Genomic DNA, 19182 nt, shown 5'->3' with positions numbered 1-19182 from the left:
ACATGAGTATCTCTCTCTGTTTATCTTGATCATCTTTGATTTCTTTCCTGAGCTTTGTAGTTTTTTTTTTTTTTCACATAGAAAACTTTACTTAACTTGTTATATTTATATCAAAGTATTCCCTTTTTAGTGGGCTATTGTCAATGGTATTGTGATTTTAGTTTCACCTTGCAATCATCATGGCGGATATACGGCAATGTAGCTGACTTTTGTATATTAATCTCGTCTCCTATGACCTTGCTATACTTACCTACTAGCTCCATGAGATATTTGTTGATTTGGGGGGATTTTCTACGCAAAGAATGAGACAGTTTTCTTTCCTCTCCTCTCACCCGTACACTTTGATTTCATATTATTGCTGTGCTGCGCAGGCTATGATGTCAAGTGCAAAGTTGAACGGCTGTTGTGTGGGTCCTGCTTGCCTGCTCACTAGCTTGTGGGGAGAACATTGTCTCTTACAATTCCCTCCCTCTCTGCTACTTGGCACCCTGCATTTTCAGTATCTTTGTTTCTTTCACCTAAATTTCCATCTCGTCTCAGCCTTGTGTGCTAGAAAAGATAGTGGGAACGAGAGAAACTTTAATTTCAAACAGGCTTGGATCTTGGTCCAGTGACTTTAACTTATTTGCATTTTAGTTTTCTCATCAAAATTGAGGCAGTATTGCCTACGCCAGTGGGCTGTTGTGATTGATTACGTGTGTGAAGTGAAAATGTTTGGAAAAGAAACTCCTTATTCATTTAGCAAATGATTATCTCACTTTCATTAAGGCTCGATGCTGAATTTTAGGATAGAACCATGAACAAGACATAGACTCAGGCAACTGTAGTGGAGAAAACCAGTCAAGGTCTCAGTGTATTTGAGTAAACATCTATGAGTGCTAGGAGACCCACAACTGCACACGGTAGATTTTTGGTAATTAGAAACTGCCATCTGATTATCATTCCTTCCTGAAGTTTATTTACTCTTCCTGAATTGTCAGAAAGAGCTCATGGAGTCCGCCTCTCGTTCCCTGCATGTCTTCTTTGTTTCCATCACACAGATCAGAACCGTGCTCCATTTGGTCGTCTTTCTGGTTTCTGCCTTGTTCTCATGCCTTCCTACTCTTTTTACAACGTACCCCAAAAAGGTCTATTTTCCTGGGTGTATAAGAGCAGCGTGTTTTGTTTGGTAATGTGTCTGCGCTGGTTCCCGTCCGGTTTGCAGGAGACACAGAGAGTCTGTCAAACATAATGCTCGAGCGGGCAAGGGTAACAATGGTGCTTTTCTATAAAGCAAGTTAAATACTTAAGTCTATTTCATTACATGAATGCCGATAATTTAGGAGCATGGCACAACTTTATACAGCCCCAAACTAAGCTCCATCCTTTCATTTTGTAAGAAATAGGAAGACAGAAGAAAGGCTTTTCCCATGTATGAATTATGGGGGCACCTGTCTCGATTTTGTGTTTAAAAAAACAAAATAACTGGTTATGCCTTGGTTTCCCAAAGGATGGTGCCTTGTTACTAGGCAACATCTTTATGAAACTTGAGCTGTGTTCACTAGATACAGCTCCTGATCAGCTTCCAGATACTCTGATTGATGAGGTGAGCGGCTGAGACAATTCATTACCATCACCTCTTGTTCCCGTGATTTGGGTGGGAGGGGTGCCCATGTGAGGAGTTGGGGAGGGGCTGCAGGATGCCGCTGCACAGTCGTGCCCAGACCCTCTGAGAGCAGCCCTTTGCCTGCCCACGCCTCCTGCCACCCGCAGGCACCGATGTAAAATTTTGGCTTAAAACACTATGTGTCTTGCCCATCTCTCCTGCTTTCTCACGAGTCAGCTAACGAAGCAGCACACCTAGAGGTGCTACTGGGCTTCGAGAGCAGGTGTGTGCCCACGTGTTTAAAAACATCAGAATAAGTGCTGCTTCTGAGATTTTCCAGCAGGTTCTGCTGACTCTCGAGTCTCTCCAAACTCCTGTCTACATCAGCGATTTTATGTGAGATTTGGAACACGTTCTAATTTTTTTCCACCAAAGACTGGAAGGCAGTCTTGTCATGCATGAATAACGGCACCGCATAGACCTTTGATAACCCTGTGTGCTTGCTGGTCCTTCAGCACACACACCACTGCTCGGTAGAGTTTGCTCAACAAACTGCCCTGGTGGCTAACGATTGCTGTTCAAGATGGTCCAGAAATGCTCAGTGATGCTGTTTGCTATTTAAAATGCATTTGCTGGAGTTCTTGTTGTGGCTCGATGGAAACAAATCTGACTAATATCCATGAGGATGCGGGTTCTATCCCTGGCCTCGCTCAGTGGGTTAAGGATCCGGCATTGCTGTGAGCTGTGGTGTAGGTCAAAGACGCGGTTCGGATCTGGTATTGCTGTGGCTGTGGTATAGGCTGGCAGCTGCAGCTCCAATTCAACCCCTAGCCTGGGAACCTCCATATACTACATGTGTGTGGCCCAAAAAAAAAAAACAAAACAAAACAACAAAAAGAAAATTGGTAATTCCATTACCAGTATCTATTAATTATAAAATTCACTCTTCTTTCAAACAAGCAACCACTGTGAACCTGGTTTCTTTAGCCGTTTCTGCCCCTGACAGACACATGGAGCTGTTAGGGGCTGAACCATGGCAGCCTCCCCAGCCCAGTTTCCAAGCCTCCACAAACAATATGACTGCTAGTGATGGAGATAAGACTTTGGTTGGCAAAGAAAATATTGACCATGGATGTTTAATTATTTTTCTGTAACCAAAATCTCGTCATTTCTTAGACAACGATAATACGTAATGTGAGAATAAGAAGAGATTCTAAAGTTAAGATTTAAACTGTGTGCAAAAAATCATTGAAAGAATTTAAATTTTGAGAGTTTAGCAGTTTAATAAACCACAGTCTCTTTTATCTTGACCAATAAATTTTTAGCTTTTGATTTAAAAATTCCAGAATACTCTGTCTATTGCAAGGTTTGGAGCCTCTGTGCTGTGTCACAAAATGCCTTTTTAAAGAGTGGAAACAAAACGCAGAAGAGGAAAACGATGTGTAAATATAGTATCAGAAAACACTAACCACTTTGAAAATCTCTTTCAGGAAAGAACGGTGACCATTAGGAGACAAGCTGTAGGAGGATTCGGATTAAGCATAAAGGTAGCCCACCTCTCCTGTCTGCATTTACAGAGGCTGTGCTGGCATGCCTGCGTCTCTGAGCACTTTCCTTCTTTTCCTGGGTGATAATTAGACAAGAATGGCTATAACAAACTCTTCAACATTTGGCCTGAGATGTAGGCTAGACAGGCTCTCACAATCTTGGCCACCTTTTGATTCAGAGATTTTAGAAAAGTATTTGGGAAACTTATCTTACCTGGAATTGAATATAACTCATTAGTTTTCTTTATCTAGTTTCATTCACATATCAAACATGGTCTTGTAGTTTACACATATCTCAGCCAGACAGAGCGGAAGTGTTGACCTCTTGGGGAAAGGAGCCAGAACAGGCTTTACGGTCTGATAGTCAATTAAGTATGAGTTATATCTAGTCATCGTTTTCTTTTGTACAGTTTTCTTTTTTTATTTAAGAAATAAGTAAAATCTTGTGCTCCAGTGCCAAATATATAAGATAGACTTAAACTTTTAGCATCTGAATTATTTAAAAAATTGGCCTTATCTGTTCTTTTCCAGTTACTGTTCAGTTTTAAAGAGCTATTCTTTCTGTACATCACTGACCACTAAAGAGGTACCATATCCAGAATTTAGCATCATTGAAACAAAATATACATTTTAAAAGGATGGAAAATTATGTAAACTTTGAAAAAAATTAGCTCAGTGATTTTTAAATACCCTTTAGAAATCTACATCTCTTCAGAGATCCATAGAATCAACTTTACCATGAGCCTTAGGCAGGCATTTTGCCTAATTCGTAGGGTGAAAAGCATACACATTGGCTGTACATTTCATGCAATTTTAGCACAGCTCAGAGGACATATGCTTGGAAAGTGGAGCTCTGTGTTGGATGACTGTCTGCTCTGGCGACGTTGAGAAAATGACTCAGAAAACTGATGCATGTGGGACAGCACAGTCTTGATCAAGCGATGAGACTATTACCATATAAGATGTTAGCTTTAAGATGCAGTTTTTACTTCAGTTTATTATCAGCTGAGGCCAAAGAGATACAGAGTTCAAATTGTGGGGTGTGGAAATGATACTGTGGGAATAAACAAAAAAAAAACAGGCTTTCTTGTTTTGTTTTTCCATGTTGAGATGGCGTGAAGGATTTAAAGGTACCACTGAAGATAGTAAATGTCCATCCAGAGAGACCAGAGCTTAGTGTGAATAAAATACCCTCATGAAGTCAGTGTCATTTGCCGTAAGCACTGACTCTGTGGCCCATAGCAGAGCTGTATTAATTCTCTGCAGGCCGAAGATATTCTTTTCTTTGTGTTCTATTTCCATTTATAGTCAAACCCAATACTACAGTGGAATTTATTTTTACAAAATACCACATTTTTAACCAAGACAGTTTTTAAAATGTTACGAATTTTGCCAAATAAATCATTTCAGTTTAATATTTTTATTATTTCAATCCAAACAAACTCTTAGACATGTCATAGAGTTATTTTCCAAATCAAATAAGTGTGTATATTCCATTGGAAATACTGGCCACAGAAGTAATATTTGAATTGTGATTGGTGCCATATAGTAGGAGGTTTGACAAAAAAGAAAATATTTTATAGTTCTTATGACACACAAACTAACCAGAAATAAAAACACTGACTTTTTATTTAGAACATTATCCATGCATTCTGAGGACTCTCCTTTCAGTTTTCCATTTTAAGTTTTCCTCAATAATTGTCTCTGATCTTTGCTTTTCTATTTTTTAAACTCTCTTTCATTCTGTCAGTGTATTTAAAAAATGTGATTATTTATTTATCATCCATGCATTTATTTATTTTAAATATCAACATTATTATACAAATTCTTTTTCCCTTGACCCTGTTATATGTAAGTTGGATAAACTACTGTTTATCTATTCACACTATTTTCTTTAGACCTGAGAATTAATATACGTATGAGGAACAGTTTAGGATAGAAGTCTGGCCTAAATGCCCAATTAGTATCTTGATGTTGACGGGTAATCTATTATCCATTGATTTAGCAAACCTGGTGCAAAGAGGTGGATTGGGGGCACTAAGAATACCAGCCCCTGCGTCTCTAGGAGCCCTTCCTCCCCCAGCCCCACTGTGACCTCGGAACAGAAGGAAGGCACCTGCCTTCCGTCCAGAGCCTCACCTGAGCCACCCGTGGGGTTTGTGCACAGCGCTCGTGCCACCCTGGGTGGCCACCTTCACTCTGCGGTTGCTTCGCAGAGCCACTGCCACATCCGCTGGAATGTGGGGTGTTTTCTGACAAATCTTTGCTGTTCTCACTGCCTGTTACCATTACTCAGTCTTCTTCCTTGATGAAAACATCCCTCGGAAGTCACAAGCTCGGGTGTTCTGTCCCTTGTGTTGGTTTCTGCTTTTGTTTGCCCCTCAGTGAAATGTCAAGCTCCTCTATTTACAATTTTAGATTTCAGAAAAATCATCCTCCGAAAACTGGGCAAAATAATCACTAAACTTTCCAGTTATAACCACCTGTTTTTGTGGGTCTCAGACTGAAGGTGCTCTCCAGCAGCCCTCAGAGTCCTGCAGCCACCTGGTGTCCATCCTTGTTTTCCTGCAGGATGCCCGGCTCACCTTGGTCTTGGACGTGGCCTCTGGTTCTCGTCCATCTGTTCCCATGCATTGTCTGGCCCCCTTGTCTGGACCTTCTGATACCATTTCTTATAAAAGCACATTCTGTTTCCTTTGGTCTTTAGTGTCCAGAAAGCAGATAACTATCATTATGCTTCTACAGGCAATGAGATTAAGCCTTAAGAGGTGAAGTAATTTACTCATTTGTCCTAACAGGCAGAGCTGGGCCTCACCCTGCATTAAAGCCGATGACACAGTCCTTACTCCTAATAAATATGCTCTGTTACTGTAAAACCTGCACAAAATTATCTTTAAACTCTGCTTTTGGAACACAAATGTTTCCTCTCTAAGTTATTCACATTCTAGCTTATTTAAAACCAAAAGAAATGGATGAAATGACCAGCATCAAGCAAGTTCTTCATATCAAGAGCTGCATATTGATTGTTTCGAATTTGCTGAATCAGCACACACATCTGTAGTAGTTGTCATAAATGTCTCTATTTCAATTGATCGATGATTGCAGGGCAGAGGCCTTTCCGTACCCAGCGTTGCATAGGCTCACGCACATTTGCACACATCTCCTCATTCTGCCCTTTCTCACGAGGGCCTGATTCTTCTCTTTCCACCAGAGTTGACCCCGATACATACAGTCCTGCCATAAAAACAGGAGGGCACAGACAGGTCATGAAGCTTAGTTAGAAGGGTATGCATTAGTTCCAGGAATCCTGTTAAAAACACTGATTAATTATTGGTTGAAGGATGATTTTCTAAGTTAAATAGCTCATGGAGACACAATTCCCATAGCCTGCAGTGTATCCAGATGAAGTGTACAATTCAGTAGTTGTTATTGTGTCCACAGATGTGTGCAACCACCCGTACAGTCAGTTTTAGAAGATTCCCATCACCCAAAGGAAAAAACCCACATCCTCAGCCTTTACCCCACTACCCCTGGTCCCCATCTGCTCCAGGCAACCAGAAGTGCCCTTTGGTCTCTGCGACATCCCCTGTGTTGGACTTCTGTGTGAAGGCAGTGGTAGATTGTGTAGGAGAGGGCATCGATGGATGGTCCGAGAGCAGGGAAGCATGGCACTCAGATGCACAGGGCATGTGTCCCTGTTCTCTTGCAGGCCGGTCTTTATTTGCCTCCCTGACACCTGTCACCCAGGCACAGGACCTGAATTGCTCTGCTGTTTTTATCTGCTGGCTAGCAGTTCCCTTGCTCTCTGTGAATGTGTCACGTTGGGGTCCACGTCTTTTTCTTCCCAGAGCTGAGACTCTGATGGATCGATTGCAATGAAAATATTGAATTGAAATTATTTATTTGGCAAGATTCCCAGTGTTATAAAAAACATTCTGGCTTTGATTTAGAGGAAAAATTTCACAGATATACTGGCAAAGTCACTGTATAGAGTCATGCTCCAAAGGCTTTAGATGGGACTTTATATCCTGGTTCCTATAAAACCAGCTATAAAATTAATTATACTTTGTCAGAAGGCCATCTCAAAACTGGATGGGGTACATGTTAGTATTTTTCAGGATGCACACTAGAATGCTGCTGCCTCACATTTGCTAATCTTGATTCACTCTGGAACTACAGAGCTCAAACAAGCCACTCATTCTCTAAACCGTGGCCACAAGCCGTTCTCCCTGGAGGGCCTCAGGAGAATTGGGGAGAAGGTGGGGAAGGAAACCTGCCCAGACCTCAGGGCCTTTGCCTGCTAGAGGGAAAGGTGATATTGGTTCAAGGGTCATGTGGAGAAACATCCATCCGAGCCACGGTCCTGGGCAGGTGCGGTAAGCACCCTGAGTAGGGGAGGCTGGCGGGGGGCTCGGGCTGAAAGCCTGAGTACGGGCAGGAGTTAATCCCACATTAATGGTAAGGAAAGAAGCCTTCTGGGGGGAAGGGACAGTATGTGGGGATGTCCCTTAGTGCTCGGACCGACAGGCGTCCAGGATGAAGTAGCATGGGGGCTGAGGCCACGTGGCAGGTGCCGTGAGAACTGACTTTGGTCCCATGTGTACAGGAGGCCTATCATCTGTTTTCAACAGGATGAGTCACGTTATTTGATTCCTGTCTGGAAAACTTTGAATTTTCCCGTTTAGGTTTAGCGCTAAATCTAATTATCTTTAATAGAGCCGGACTGTCCTCACACTTTATTCAATAAATGAGGCACTGTGATTTTAAGTTCCAATTTTCTCTCCTGAGTGTTGTCTTCAATTTTTCTCTCTAATCGATTAATAAAGTGATTTTCTTAAATCAGCTTAAAAATTCTCTCAGAGCTCCAAATGTCTGATTTAAAAAAAAAAATAAAAAACCAGTTTGGATTCAAAACCATTCAAATTTCAGAAGAAATTTTATACATTAAAGAAAAAAGCTGACAAAGCAGAGCTTGCTTCCCTCTTATTATTAAACGTGGTGATCTGTCTCCGGTGCTGGGGGAAGAAGGGACAGAGCTGACACAGAAAATGGAGGTGTCCACAGCCTTCTCTCCAGACCAACCCTGGGAGGGGTTTGCATGGCTTACCATGGAAACTTCCTTAAAACACTGAGCACTAAGAAAATCTTTGGTCTCTGTGGTGCACAGAGAGAACACTGAGGAGCAAAACCAGCTGAAGGGAATGCTCCGATGACAGCCACCAGTCTAGGGTGACAGAAACGGTGTTCTCTGCCCCCCAATTCAGCATGGGTTTGTTTTCTCTTTTTCTGTCACCTAAGGAATCATCATTGGATGAGTTATTTTAATTAACCAGCATTTTCTTCTAAGCAATGGAGATGTGTTCTCATATTTTTTGCCCAGTTTCTGTCTCTAGAAACTACCCACCAACATGGGTATTTGATTTCAGTGTATACCCTCTTTGTTTCTACTTAAAATCATGCAAAGTATTTTAAAGAATGAACAAGATGAGGTCTGGGAAGGCTTTAGACGTTATTTAGTCACTCACTCATTCAACAGATATTTCAGAGCTGAAAAAAGAATCCTTATTCCACGCATAGACCTTAGATCAATATAAGAAACAAATTAGCAAAAAACAAACAAACAAACAAACAAAAAAACCCCCCCAAAGTGCAGTGTCCTCAGGCACGTGATTTCTGGTTAGGGACAAGGGAGAGAGAGGGAAAACAAATAATAAAAGTAGGACGTGGATACTGTCGGATGCAGAGAAGTGTAACGGAGAAGGTTGAACAGAGTGCAGCGGGAACATGGACTCCTAACAGGTGACAGCAGGGGGCTTGGATTCTACAGGGGTTTCCTGAGCCATTGATGCACCTCAGTTGCAACCCCTGTCCCCTGGTTGCACGAAAGATCGTGTCTGACATGATGGGAGCTTCTTATGGATTCAGACCCAGAGGCGACAGCAGAATCAGGAGCCAGCAAAGCCTCTGCTGGAGACATTCTGAGGGCAGCCGAGGGTGGAAGGTGGGTGGGGGCGAGAACAGGGCTGAGCAGTGGGTTTGAATTTCACACTGGGGAAAACAGTTTCCAGTGTTTTATGTGTCACGGCTCTTCTTAGATCCCAGAAGTAGAAAGGACTAGTTGCCAAGAGAAACTTGAAAACAACCACTTCTCTCAACAGCTACTGCCTATTTCATATTTAAGTAAATTGACAACTCAGTGCTAAAAATGGACATTCATGGGGAAAAATGTCTGTTTAAAATAATTTTTGTCCTTGAAAGAAAAAAGGCTTAGAAAGTTTACCTATTTTGAAGCTACAGAAGCCCCAGCAGAATGTAGATTATCTTTTGAATGACCCCATGCTAAAAGGGCTGTACTTCTTTTCTGCTTGAAATCTTATTCTTTAATGTACTTATTTGATTTTCCAGCTCGGTCTTTCAGCCTTCTCGACTCTGTAATATAAAACCATGATGTTATGCAGTTACTTCTGGGATGTATTTTATTTCCTTCAAGATAAGTTTAGGCTTGCTTATTTTTCTTTATTTTTTTCTACCTTTTTTGGTCGATTAGACAAAGCACTGGTGCAGTAGACTTGCCAACTTTCTTTTATTCTGCTAACTGTTGAGTGTGTCTTCACACAGAGAAGAACCTACTGCTGATTAAGAGAATGCAGGCAATGCCTTCCCCATCAGGCACACAAACAGATTATGGGTACCAATCTGTGCAGGAAAAGGTCTCTAGTCATTTAGCCTCCAAAAGCCTTGGTCACCAGCAAAGACCAGCTTAGCTGGATAATGGAAATGCAAAGTTATCTACTGTTTGGAGCCCTCAATAAGAATTTCTACAATGGGCAACACCACTACACACTGAAGGAAGTGCCTCCTTAGGCATCACCAATCTGCATTTGAAAATGTAAAATTTTCAGAGTCCACTGTTATTTCTTATTGGACGTCGCAGTGAAATTCTAATAGATTAGTGTCTCCGGAGCACTGTCTACTTGGTAGAGAAATTCTGTAGGTATATTTAGATTCTTTTTGGTGTCCATACTGCTCGTAGCCTGCATTATGTCCTAACTAAAAGCTGTGTTTTTAATTTTTGAGATGAAAAAGCACCAATATATGATTTTCTTTTTTTCAGGGGGGAGCAGAACATAACATTCCAGTTGTCATTTCAAAAATCTCCAAGGAGCAACGAGGTAAAGTGTTAAGAGTTGCGCCGTGGCCCTTCCTTTGAAAGGTGATGTCACGGAGGAATAAGGGGAAAGAAACAAGTTCGATGGTATCGACCAGCTCGGCTCCCTGGTGACCAGGCAGCAGGTGGCCAGTTCTGACTGCTGGGTCTACAGCCCTCATCAGTGGGGGAGGGCTTTCCGCACAGGAGGCAGGAATGAGAGAGAGCAGGTGCAGTGTGAGCTGGGGCCACATGACTTCTCAAGGGCTTCTTAAACAGACCGTATTTGCACAGATCTAGTGATGACAAGGCACATGAGATATAGGCAATCCCAGATAGACGTATTTTTTCAGTTCTCATGTGCTGTTTAACTCAGGCCTTCACATGCAACTTCATCCAGGAAAAACGCTGAAGATGAAAATCAACAGTTTCGATGACTGAAATCACCAAGATGACTCCATGTTTAAAAAGAAACTTGGAGCTGATTCCTTCCCTGAAGGGCTGACCATCTAGCTCTAAACGTTTCCATAGATGCTTAAACTATAAGAACATGAGAACATTGAATCACCCATTCAGAAGCATGGCTGGGTTTTGGCAACAGTTAAAATCTGAAATGATAGAATTAAATAGAAACATTTCAGCATGTGTTTCAGCATTTGAGCTGAATCACATGACTACTTTTGCATTTCCATTATTTATGGATTTTTTAAGGTGCTACCTATATAAAACACTTCATTTTTTCCCCTTTCATCAGTTTTGACTATATTTAATTAAAAATTCTTTCATCCAAATAAAGAAAATAGATGGATGTGTAATCAGTTCTCCTTCTCCCTCCACAGCGGAGCTGTCAGGACTGCTTTTTATTGGGGATGCCATTCTACAGGTATGCATTTTAGCATCATTTTCTGTGTGCAACCAAACATTAAAGCAATTCACAGTACACCACGTGAAACTATGCCTCCCTTTCCATTGCAGATCAATGGGATTAATGTGAGAAAATGCAGACATGAAGAAGTGGTGAGTTTTCTTTCCATTTTCCTAATATCATAATTTTCCCCGTGTGCAAATCAGGCTTGAGAGCACTGCTGAAAACAGTTCATTTTATCTGTCAGGAATACAGGACACTGGTCCAAGATGCTATCGGATTTGCAAAGAATCTCCTCCTTGGCGGTTTTTTTTTCTTTTTTCATGTTAGGTCAGTGAGTATCACTCAGAACAAAATGTAATTCAATGAAATACTTAAGGAGGGTCATTTGTTATGTTTTCCAGTTTCTAATAATCCCTACTAAGTTTATCTTTAGGTGAAATATACATCTAAGTCTTTGCAAATGTTTAAAAGTTTATAAACAGTAACATTTATGTTTGTAAAATCTCATAAAGTAGCAGGGACAATGGGAAGAGCATGTAAAGGGTCTGTGTGTGTCTCTGTGTTTGTGTGTGTCTATGTCTGTGTGTCTGTGTGTGTATGTCTGTGTTTGTGTGTGCCTGTGTATATGTGTCTGTGCATGTGTCTGTGTGTCTGTGTGTACCTATGTATACGTGTCTATGTGTCTGTGTGTACTTGTGTCTGTATGTTGTGTGTCTGTGTGTTTGAATGTGTGTGTTGTGTATTATGTATGAGTATTGTGTATCTGTATGTGTATGCGTGTGTTGTGTCTATGTGTATATGTGTGTTTGTATGTATGTGTGTTATGTCTATGTGCCTGCATGTGCATGCATGTTTATGCATGTTTGTGTGTGTGTGAGAGAGAGACAGACAGACAGAGACAGAGAGATAGAGAGAGCACTAAGAGCACGTGGTCTCGGGGCTCCTGGGCTGAGTACTAGCTGGCTGCACAGAAATGTCACTAGTGTTCACTGACGGGGCGGGGGTAGTTTCGTAGATGTGGGTAAAGGTGCAGCTCTGAAGCCTGGGCCTCAGATATTCGAATTCACTCAGTACAGGTGACCCAGGAGTTTGTGTTAACTGTCGGTGGCCTCTAATCTCCACTCTGGGAAGAGCCGGAGGTCGAGAGCTTGCTTTGGGCTGAGGGAACATGAAGGTGACGCAGGAAGGACAGGGTGGTGCTGGGCTTGTGGGAAATGTTTTCCACAGTTGATGGAATAACGTGCCGAGGACTTTGCTGGGTTTCCATCAGCTCACCTGGGAGAGGAGAGAAGAGGAACTAGGATTAAAGGCTTGTACTCAAGGGCCAAGCAAAGGGAAAACACTGTAAGCCTTTTGCTTCTCACGGCTCTAGTTCATTGGTTTGTGAATACCTGGCTCCTCCACTGACAGCTCTTTGGAGAAAACCCTTCTGATATATTTACATGTTCCCCACCTCTGAGAGGCAGCTTCAAGTGTCTGGAAAGCCGGCTCTGTTACAGGAGGGAGCTCCCCACTGCGGTCACGCTGTGGGACAGTCGTGTGTCTCTAACCACCAGGCGTCTGTTGTCTCAAAAAGCCTGCCTGGGCCCCCGCTGCCACAGGAAAGCAAACACAGGGCAAAACATAATATTCCCGCCTCAGACTCACCCCAGACAGGTACAGAGAAAAGCAGGATTTGAGAACAGATTTTCTGTACAAATGAGAATCAGCACAGCCCAGGCCAGTCTGTTCCTGAATACATACAAATTTCAAATATAGCCATGTAAGCAAAGATATTTTAACTTTAGTCTTTTTTCAAAAGTTCAAAGTGACTTTAAACTCATGGCCCACAGGGCAAAACCATGTGCATTTTCTTCCAAGGCTGCAGGCTGTTCGATGGGGGCCTGTGTGCAGTTTGCCCTTCAGAGGCAGGCAGCCAGCTTCCAGGAACTGTGCTGGGGTTTAAACAGATCAGGGCCTGATAGATTAGAATGCACTAATCCAGCCACTTCTTTCTTTTTTAAAAAATTAAAATATTGTTGATTTAGAACGTGCCAATTTCTGCTTTAGAGCAAAGTGACTCAGTCATAACATATACACATTCTTTTTTTATATTGTTTTCTGTCATGTTCTAGCCCAGGAGACTAGATGTAGTTCCCTGTGCTGTAAGTAGGACCCCATTGCTTATCCATTCTAAATGTAATCGTTTATCACACCTCTTCTCAATAGCGTTGTTTCTGTTCAAAAGAAAAGGGATTTAGGATTGTTTTGCAAACTGCCCGTGGTCCTTCACAATAAACTTTTATTTTTTTTGAGAGGTTTAACCTGATTATCAGCTTTGAAAGGTAGGTACTAATATTCTTACTTGGTTCCAATCTTTGACTTTCCTACAGGGATTAGATGCTTTTGTCTTCACGGCTAATTATCTAAGGAAACTGACACACTTACACTTCGCTGAGACTGAAATACGAGTTAACTTATCATTTAAGAAAGGACTTACCTGGACAGGAAAGGGAATTCCGCAGTAATCTCACGTGAAGTTACCTGAAGCACATTGTCTTTTAAATTCCAATTAGCATTTTTGTGAAGTATATTTTAAGTCTACAGTTGTATTTTTTCATAAAAAGGAATCATTGTATTTTCTTAATAGTTATTCATTTCATTTTCTTAGTTTATTTGCTAGAGGTCATCAATGATTTTGAAAACTAACGGAGATAGTTGGCATATTTATCCTGTACCTGATTTTAATTGACATGGTTTCATTGCTCTAATATTTAGAATGGTTTTGATTGCTTTTTAAAATTGACTTTACTAAGTTTACTCATTCAAAAATATTTGATGAAGACTTTTTTATGAGCCAGGGGCCATTTGGGGCCCTTTGAACATACCCATGAACCAGACCCAGCCTGTGTGCTTTGTCAAGCACGTTTCCACGGGGTAGAGACTGACCGACCGACCGGCAGTAGCACATTAGGCCCAGTAGGCCGGCACAGCATGGGGTGGTAGGAAGCTCATAATAGGCTTGAAAAATGGCAGGTGAAGTGGGTCACCAAGGACAGGGGTGCGTGGAGACCAAAGTTTTTCAAAGGTTGAGGACTAGGGGACTCAGTGGAATGCTTTTGGAGCAAAGAGCAGGAGGAGGCCAGGCTGCTAAACACACACGTTTAGGGAGAGACCACACGAGGCTCAGGGAACAGCCAGGCACATGCAAGAAACATCGTGACGTTTTCTTCTATTCCTGTTTTTCTTAGAGTTTTTCTTAGGAACTGCAGCTCAATTGACCAGGTGTCCTTTCAGAATCTCTGATGGAAAGGGAAAAAAAATCTATCTATCTATCTATCTATCTATCTATCTATCTATCTATCTGTCACCTATCTATCTATCTCACCTAGGTATCAATAGGTCTGTATATAAATAGGTAGGTAATATATCTATATTTAACTTGATGAAGTTAATTACTTTTAATAATAATATCTGTTATGTATCCAGTTTTGCTTTTTTGAAATAAAACCTTACTTGGCCATGGAACAATTTCATTTGTTACTTGTTGAATTCTATATGCTAATAGTGTGTTTAGAACGATTACATCTATATTCATATTATAATGGTCTCTTGGGTTTTTTTCCTTCATACAATTTATGTCAGCCTTTCTTATTAATTTTTATTCAGAGTTCATAACATGAAGAAAATCACCTTCAATAATTTTGTCCCGGAATAATTTCTTTATTAAGAATTAGATGAAACTTAGTTTGGAACCCCTCTGTTCCTGATGCCTTTTTCTTTTCTTTTCTTTCTTGTTATTATTTATTTATTTATTTTTGCTTTTTAAGGCTGCATGTGCCGCATATGGATGTTCCCAGGCTAGGGGTCGAGTCAGAGCTGCAGCTGCCAGCCTACTCCACAGCCATAGCAATGTGGGATCTGAGCCACGTCTTCTGTCTACACTATAGCCACGATCCTAGGATCTGAACTGCGTCTGTGACCTACACCACAGCTTAAGACAATGCCAGATCCTTAACCCACTGAGCAAGGCCAGGGATTGAACCTGCATCCTCATGGACCCTAGTCAAGTTTGTTACCACTGAGCCACAGCAGGAACTCTGCTGAGGCCTTTTTAAAAGTAAACTTTTTATCAATTAAAATTTTTAATTTAACCTTCCTAATAAAACATAAACTAGTCAATTGGCACACAACAAAAAAATGCAGTAAGCTATAACTTGTATCATTGAAGAAATCATCCTGGAATTAAAACAAATGCTAAAATAGCATAAGTGTAGCATGTGAACTAGCCATCAATGTATTCTGCTTATTGAGCTCAAATTCAACTCAGAGAATGTGACTTTTCACCAACTTTTATTATGTAGAATCTTATTTTAATGAGGTGTTTGAGAGTGATGGAATTTGTAGTCATCACTTTGAATATTACAATAAAAATTGATCAACTGTTCTACATCCTTGTCTCACTAAAGTAAATAGTTCTTTTCCATATTGAAATTCATTGTTATATTGTCATTCCTATATCCTGATGATCAGAGCTGAAATTTTTCATTCAGTCAAACTTCATTCTTATTTGTAACATTTTTACCCAAATCCAAAAAGTACTGCATAGCTGAACGATGCTATTTTAGGCTGAAACTTTAGGAATTCATAAATATTAAAAATTTAGTAGTTCTAGGAGTTCCAGTTGAGGTTGCGGATTGGATCCCTGACCTCGCTCAGTGGGTTAAGGATCTGGCGCTGTTGTGAGCTCTGGTGTAGGTCACAGATGCAGCTCAGATCTAGTATTGTTGTGGCTGTGGTGCAGGCCAGCAGCTGCAGCTCTGATTTGACCCCTAGCCTGGGAACCTCCATATGCAGAGGGTACAGCCCTCAAAAAAAGAAAAAAAAAAAATTAGTAGTTCTAGCCCACCAACAGCACCAGGCCTGGAAACTGTAGACTCTTTGCTAAGAAGGCACGTCTCCTGGCCTGAAAACTGGCAGCGCCTGTCCCAGCTGTAGCCTGTAGGCAGGTGATGTGGATGCCTGGTCCTTGAGCACAGGGAGGATAGAGGGTGTCCTCCCCCACCCACTTCCACAGCCTCCCGCAGGCTCAGGTGCACAAGGAATCCCAGAGGCCCTAACCCCATCCAGGAGGGCCTTACCATTACGGCTGCATCTCAAACTCTTCTCTGGAACAAAATGAGGAATGGGAATGGTCTTTTTTCCAGGCTAATATAAAAAAGGGATTCGATGTCGGCAGGTGTCATCACCCTAACAGGCATCCGTGTCATGGCTCCTGTTGGCTTCGTTGTTTTGTCTGAAAAGCAGCCTGTTTAAAACCTTTCCTTGAAGTCACATTCAATCTCCTTTGCCACCAGAGGTGCGGACTTGAAGGAGGCGGTTTGCTGCAAGTGACAACACATCAGGAGGGACGAATCCAGTGTCAGAGTGAAATTGGAAGTGAGGGCTTGGGAGCAGTGTACAGCCTTCCCCTCCTGAGATCAGTGTCATCCCGCTGCTCTGAGGCCAGCGGGGCTAACGGCCTTAGAAGTGCATGCACATGTGCATGAGTGTGTGTGTGTGTGTGCTCCTTAACGGATGCCACGCCACGCACTCCGGGTCATGGTGATGCGTCTACATAGGCTCAGCTGAAACAAGGGTCCCACGCGGCCCAGCCGGGACCTGTTGGTAATGGGGGCGGCTGTGCCTCTGCAGGGACAGTGTGTCTGTGTGAAGTCTGTGCTTTCCCCTCAATTTTGCTCTGAGCATAAAACCCTCCAGAATTAACTTCTTTAAATATATATATATATATATATATATATATATATATATATATATATAATATATAGACACATAAAAATAATCCCCCGCTATGAGCATTTTCGATGCCATACACCAAAGTAGAGGTGGAGAGTGCCTTCCCCTGTGGGGTCTCACATGTGATGGAACAGCCTCCAGTGGGAGGGAAGAAGGACAGGACAAAAGGATTCTGTGACATTTCCCTTCGAACAGACGAATGGAGCTGAAGAATATCCAGCTCACGAGCCGAGCAGTTAGCTGTGTCATGGTCAGTAGAGTCAGCCTATAAATAGGCACTCGGATTCCATTTCCCTTTTTTCCATTTTTATTGATTGCCATCATTTACCAGCCTCTGTCCCTTTGCTCACCTGCTCTCCCAAGGCGATATGACAGAGTGACTGTGCTAATACACTATCTAATTAAAATGCACAACCTTTTATTTGCATCATAAAATGTGAATGAAGTTGAAAAAGACAGTTGGATTTATTGGTGCTGACTTCCGATTTTGCCAAAAGATGACATTCATCCCCATTCATGATGGAGAACCTCTATTTTCCAACCTGACAGGAGCAGGCCAGTGAAATTTGCATTCAAAGCATAGTCAGAGACCTGAAAAAAAAATTTAAAGCAGATTATTTCAACCCTGTTCATTGAAAAAAAAAAAAAAAAGTCTATTCCTAATTAGGAAATGTGTGTGTTAAGGACTCGCTGTCATTATCCAGAAAGACCCTCATAATTGAGAGTTCTCTCTAAAACAAAGTTCTCTCTCTAGGGTAAGATTTTTTAATTTTGTAGTTTTTCTCTTGCTCAGTTACACCTGAACAAAACTTCAAGACTGAAGTACCAATGTAAAGCTTTCAAAAAAAGGCAGTTGCCCATTGCATGTTTCTGAGGCAGTGGTATTTAACTTCCCTATGCTTAATTTAGTCTCTCATTTACACGTAAGATGCTCATGACGTTATTTTTTATTTAACACTAGATTGAATCTATTGCATGCTTACTTTTGATATGAGCATTCAGCTGTTCATTCCACTGCCCCACTTATTTCACTGATGGACAGGCTCCCACACAGTTGTTGAACAATGATTATAAATATTAAATGTCAACGTGAAACAAGCCAAGTTCCTAAGTTCACAGTAAGCTAAAAGCTCAGAAAAAAAAAATTAGACTCTGAAAGGGCTTGTCTTGAATCTATGGAAAAGTAGAATTGATTTCTTCACAGTGTTATTATGTCTAGCAATCCAAGACAGAGCATCTCCTGCCATCTATTTAAAATTAATGTTATTTTTATTTAATTATATTAAATCAAAAACGCTTGTTTTTTGCGTATTACTTTGCACGCATGTTACTCCATACGCTACACTCACCTACTGTCTCACCTGTTAAGGTCTCTTGTAATATGGTCCATAATTTCTTAAGGGTTTTCTATGCTCGAAACCATGTTACTACAGAATAATGTCGGTTCCAATTTTATGACTTTTCTTAGCTCTTTTCTTGCCTTATTACAGTAGGACCTGAAGGAAGATTAAAGGGAAATGGAAATAGTAGACATTTTTGCCTCATTTCTGGTTTCCAGGAGAAATGTTTCAATAATTTACCATTAACTATGATGTCTCATACTTTCTTGTGCACACTCTAGAATGTGAAGTACCTCCTCTGTGTATTCAGTTTTCTATGAGTTTTTATCAAATGAGGGTCATCAAATGCTTTTCCTATTTATTACAATTATTATGTTATTTGCTTCTACTTTTAAGGTGATGAAATATATCACTTTTCATGTGTGTTTCTTTGTGGATGTTTATTGCTCAGATGGGGTTAATTTTATTGCTCTGTTCTCAGTTTCACTGGTTTCTGTCTTCTGTCACCCCCATCACTGACCCGGTCCATCAAGGGTATTTATGCTTTAGCATTTTTACTTTTAGAATTTTCATTGGTTTGTTTTTTTATAATTTGCTTTTATTTCCTGAGATACCATAGTTTTTCATTTGATTCAAGAAAAATTTTTACTTTCTTGTTGAAACATTTTTATTAGGGTGGCTTTAAAGCCCTTGATGGGAGATCCCAGCATGTAATTCATCTAACTGTTATTAGTTGATCATCTTTTCTCATTTGAATTGTGATTTTCCAGGTTCTTGGTGTGACATGTTGTTGTAATCCAGACCATTTTGCTTATTATGGTAAGGGGCTCTGGCTCTTGTTTATTAGTTTTTCTTTTCAGCAGTAACACGCTAGTTGGCACACAGGTCCTAGGCTAATTCTGTGGTTCCAGTGACAGTAA

At 41.1% G+C, this 19182-nt stretch overlaps 1 protein-coding gene across 12 annotated transcripts in view; it reads left to right on the top strand.

Annotated features, from left to right (window-relative positions):
- SNTG1 (syntrophin gamma 1) overlaps positions 1-19182 on the top strand; it is a 449457-nt gene that overhangs the window by 318297 nt on the left and 111978 nt on the right. For all 12 annotated transcript variants that reach the window (XM_085021222.1, XM_085021223.1, XM_085021225.1 and 9 more), the window contains 4 exons: positions 3076-3132; positions 10247-10304; positions 11119-11162; positions 11255-11296. In XM_085021222.1, the coding sequence (XP_084877348.1) occupies positions 3076-3132; positions 10247-10304; positions 11119-11162; positions 11255-11296 (201 nt within the window). The remainder of the gene's footprint in view (positions 1-3075; positions 3133-10246; positions 10305-11118; positions 11163-11254; positions 11297-19182) is intronic.

This window comes from Sus scrofa, chromosome 4 (assembly GCF_054392235.1).
Source record: "Sus scrofa isolate SSC_HxYL_T2T_F1_AM1 chromosome 4, Sscrofa_HxYL_maternal_Yorkshire_Landrace_v2.0, whole genome shotgun sequence".
Classification (NCBI taxonomy): domain Eukaryota; kingdom Metazoa; phylum Chordata; class Mammalia; order Artiodactyla; family Suidae; genus Sus; species Sus scrofa.
The sequence above is the reverse complement of the archived record's forward strand: the minus strand, read 5'-3'. Positions and strand labels throughout refer to the sequence as shown.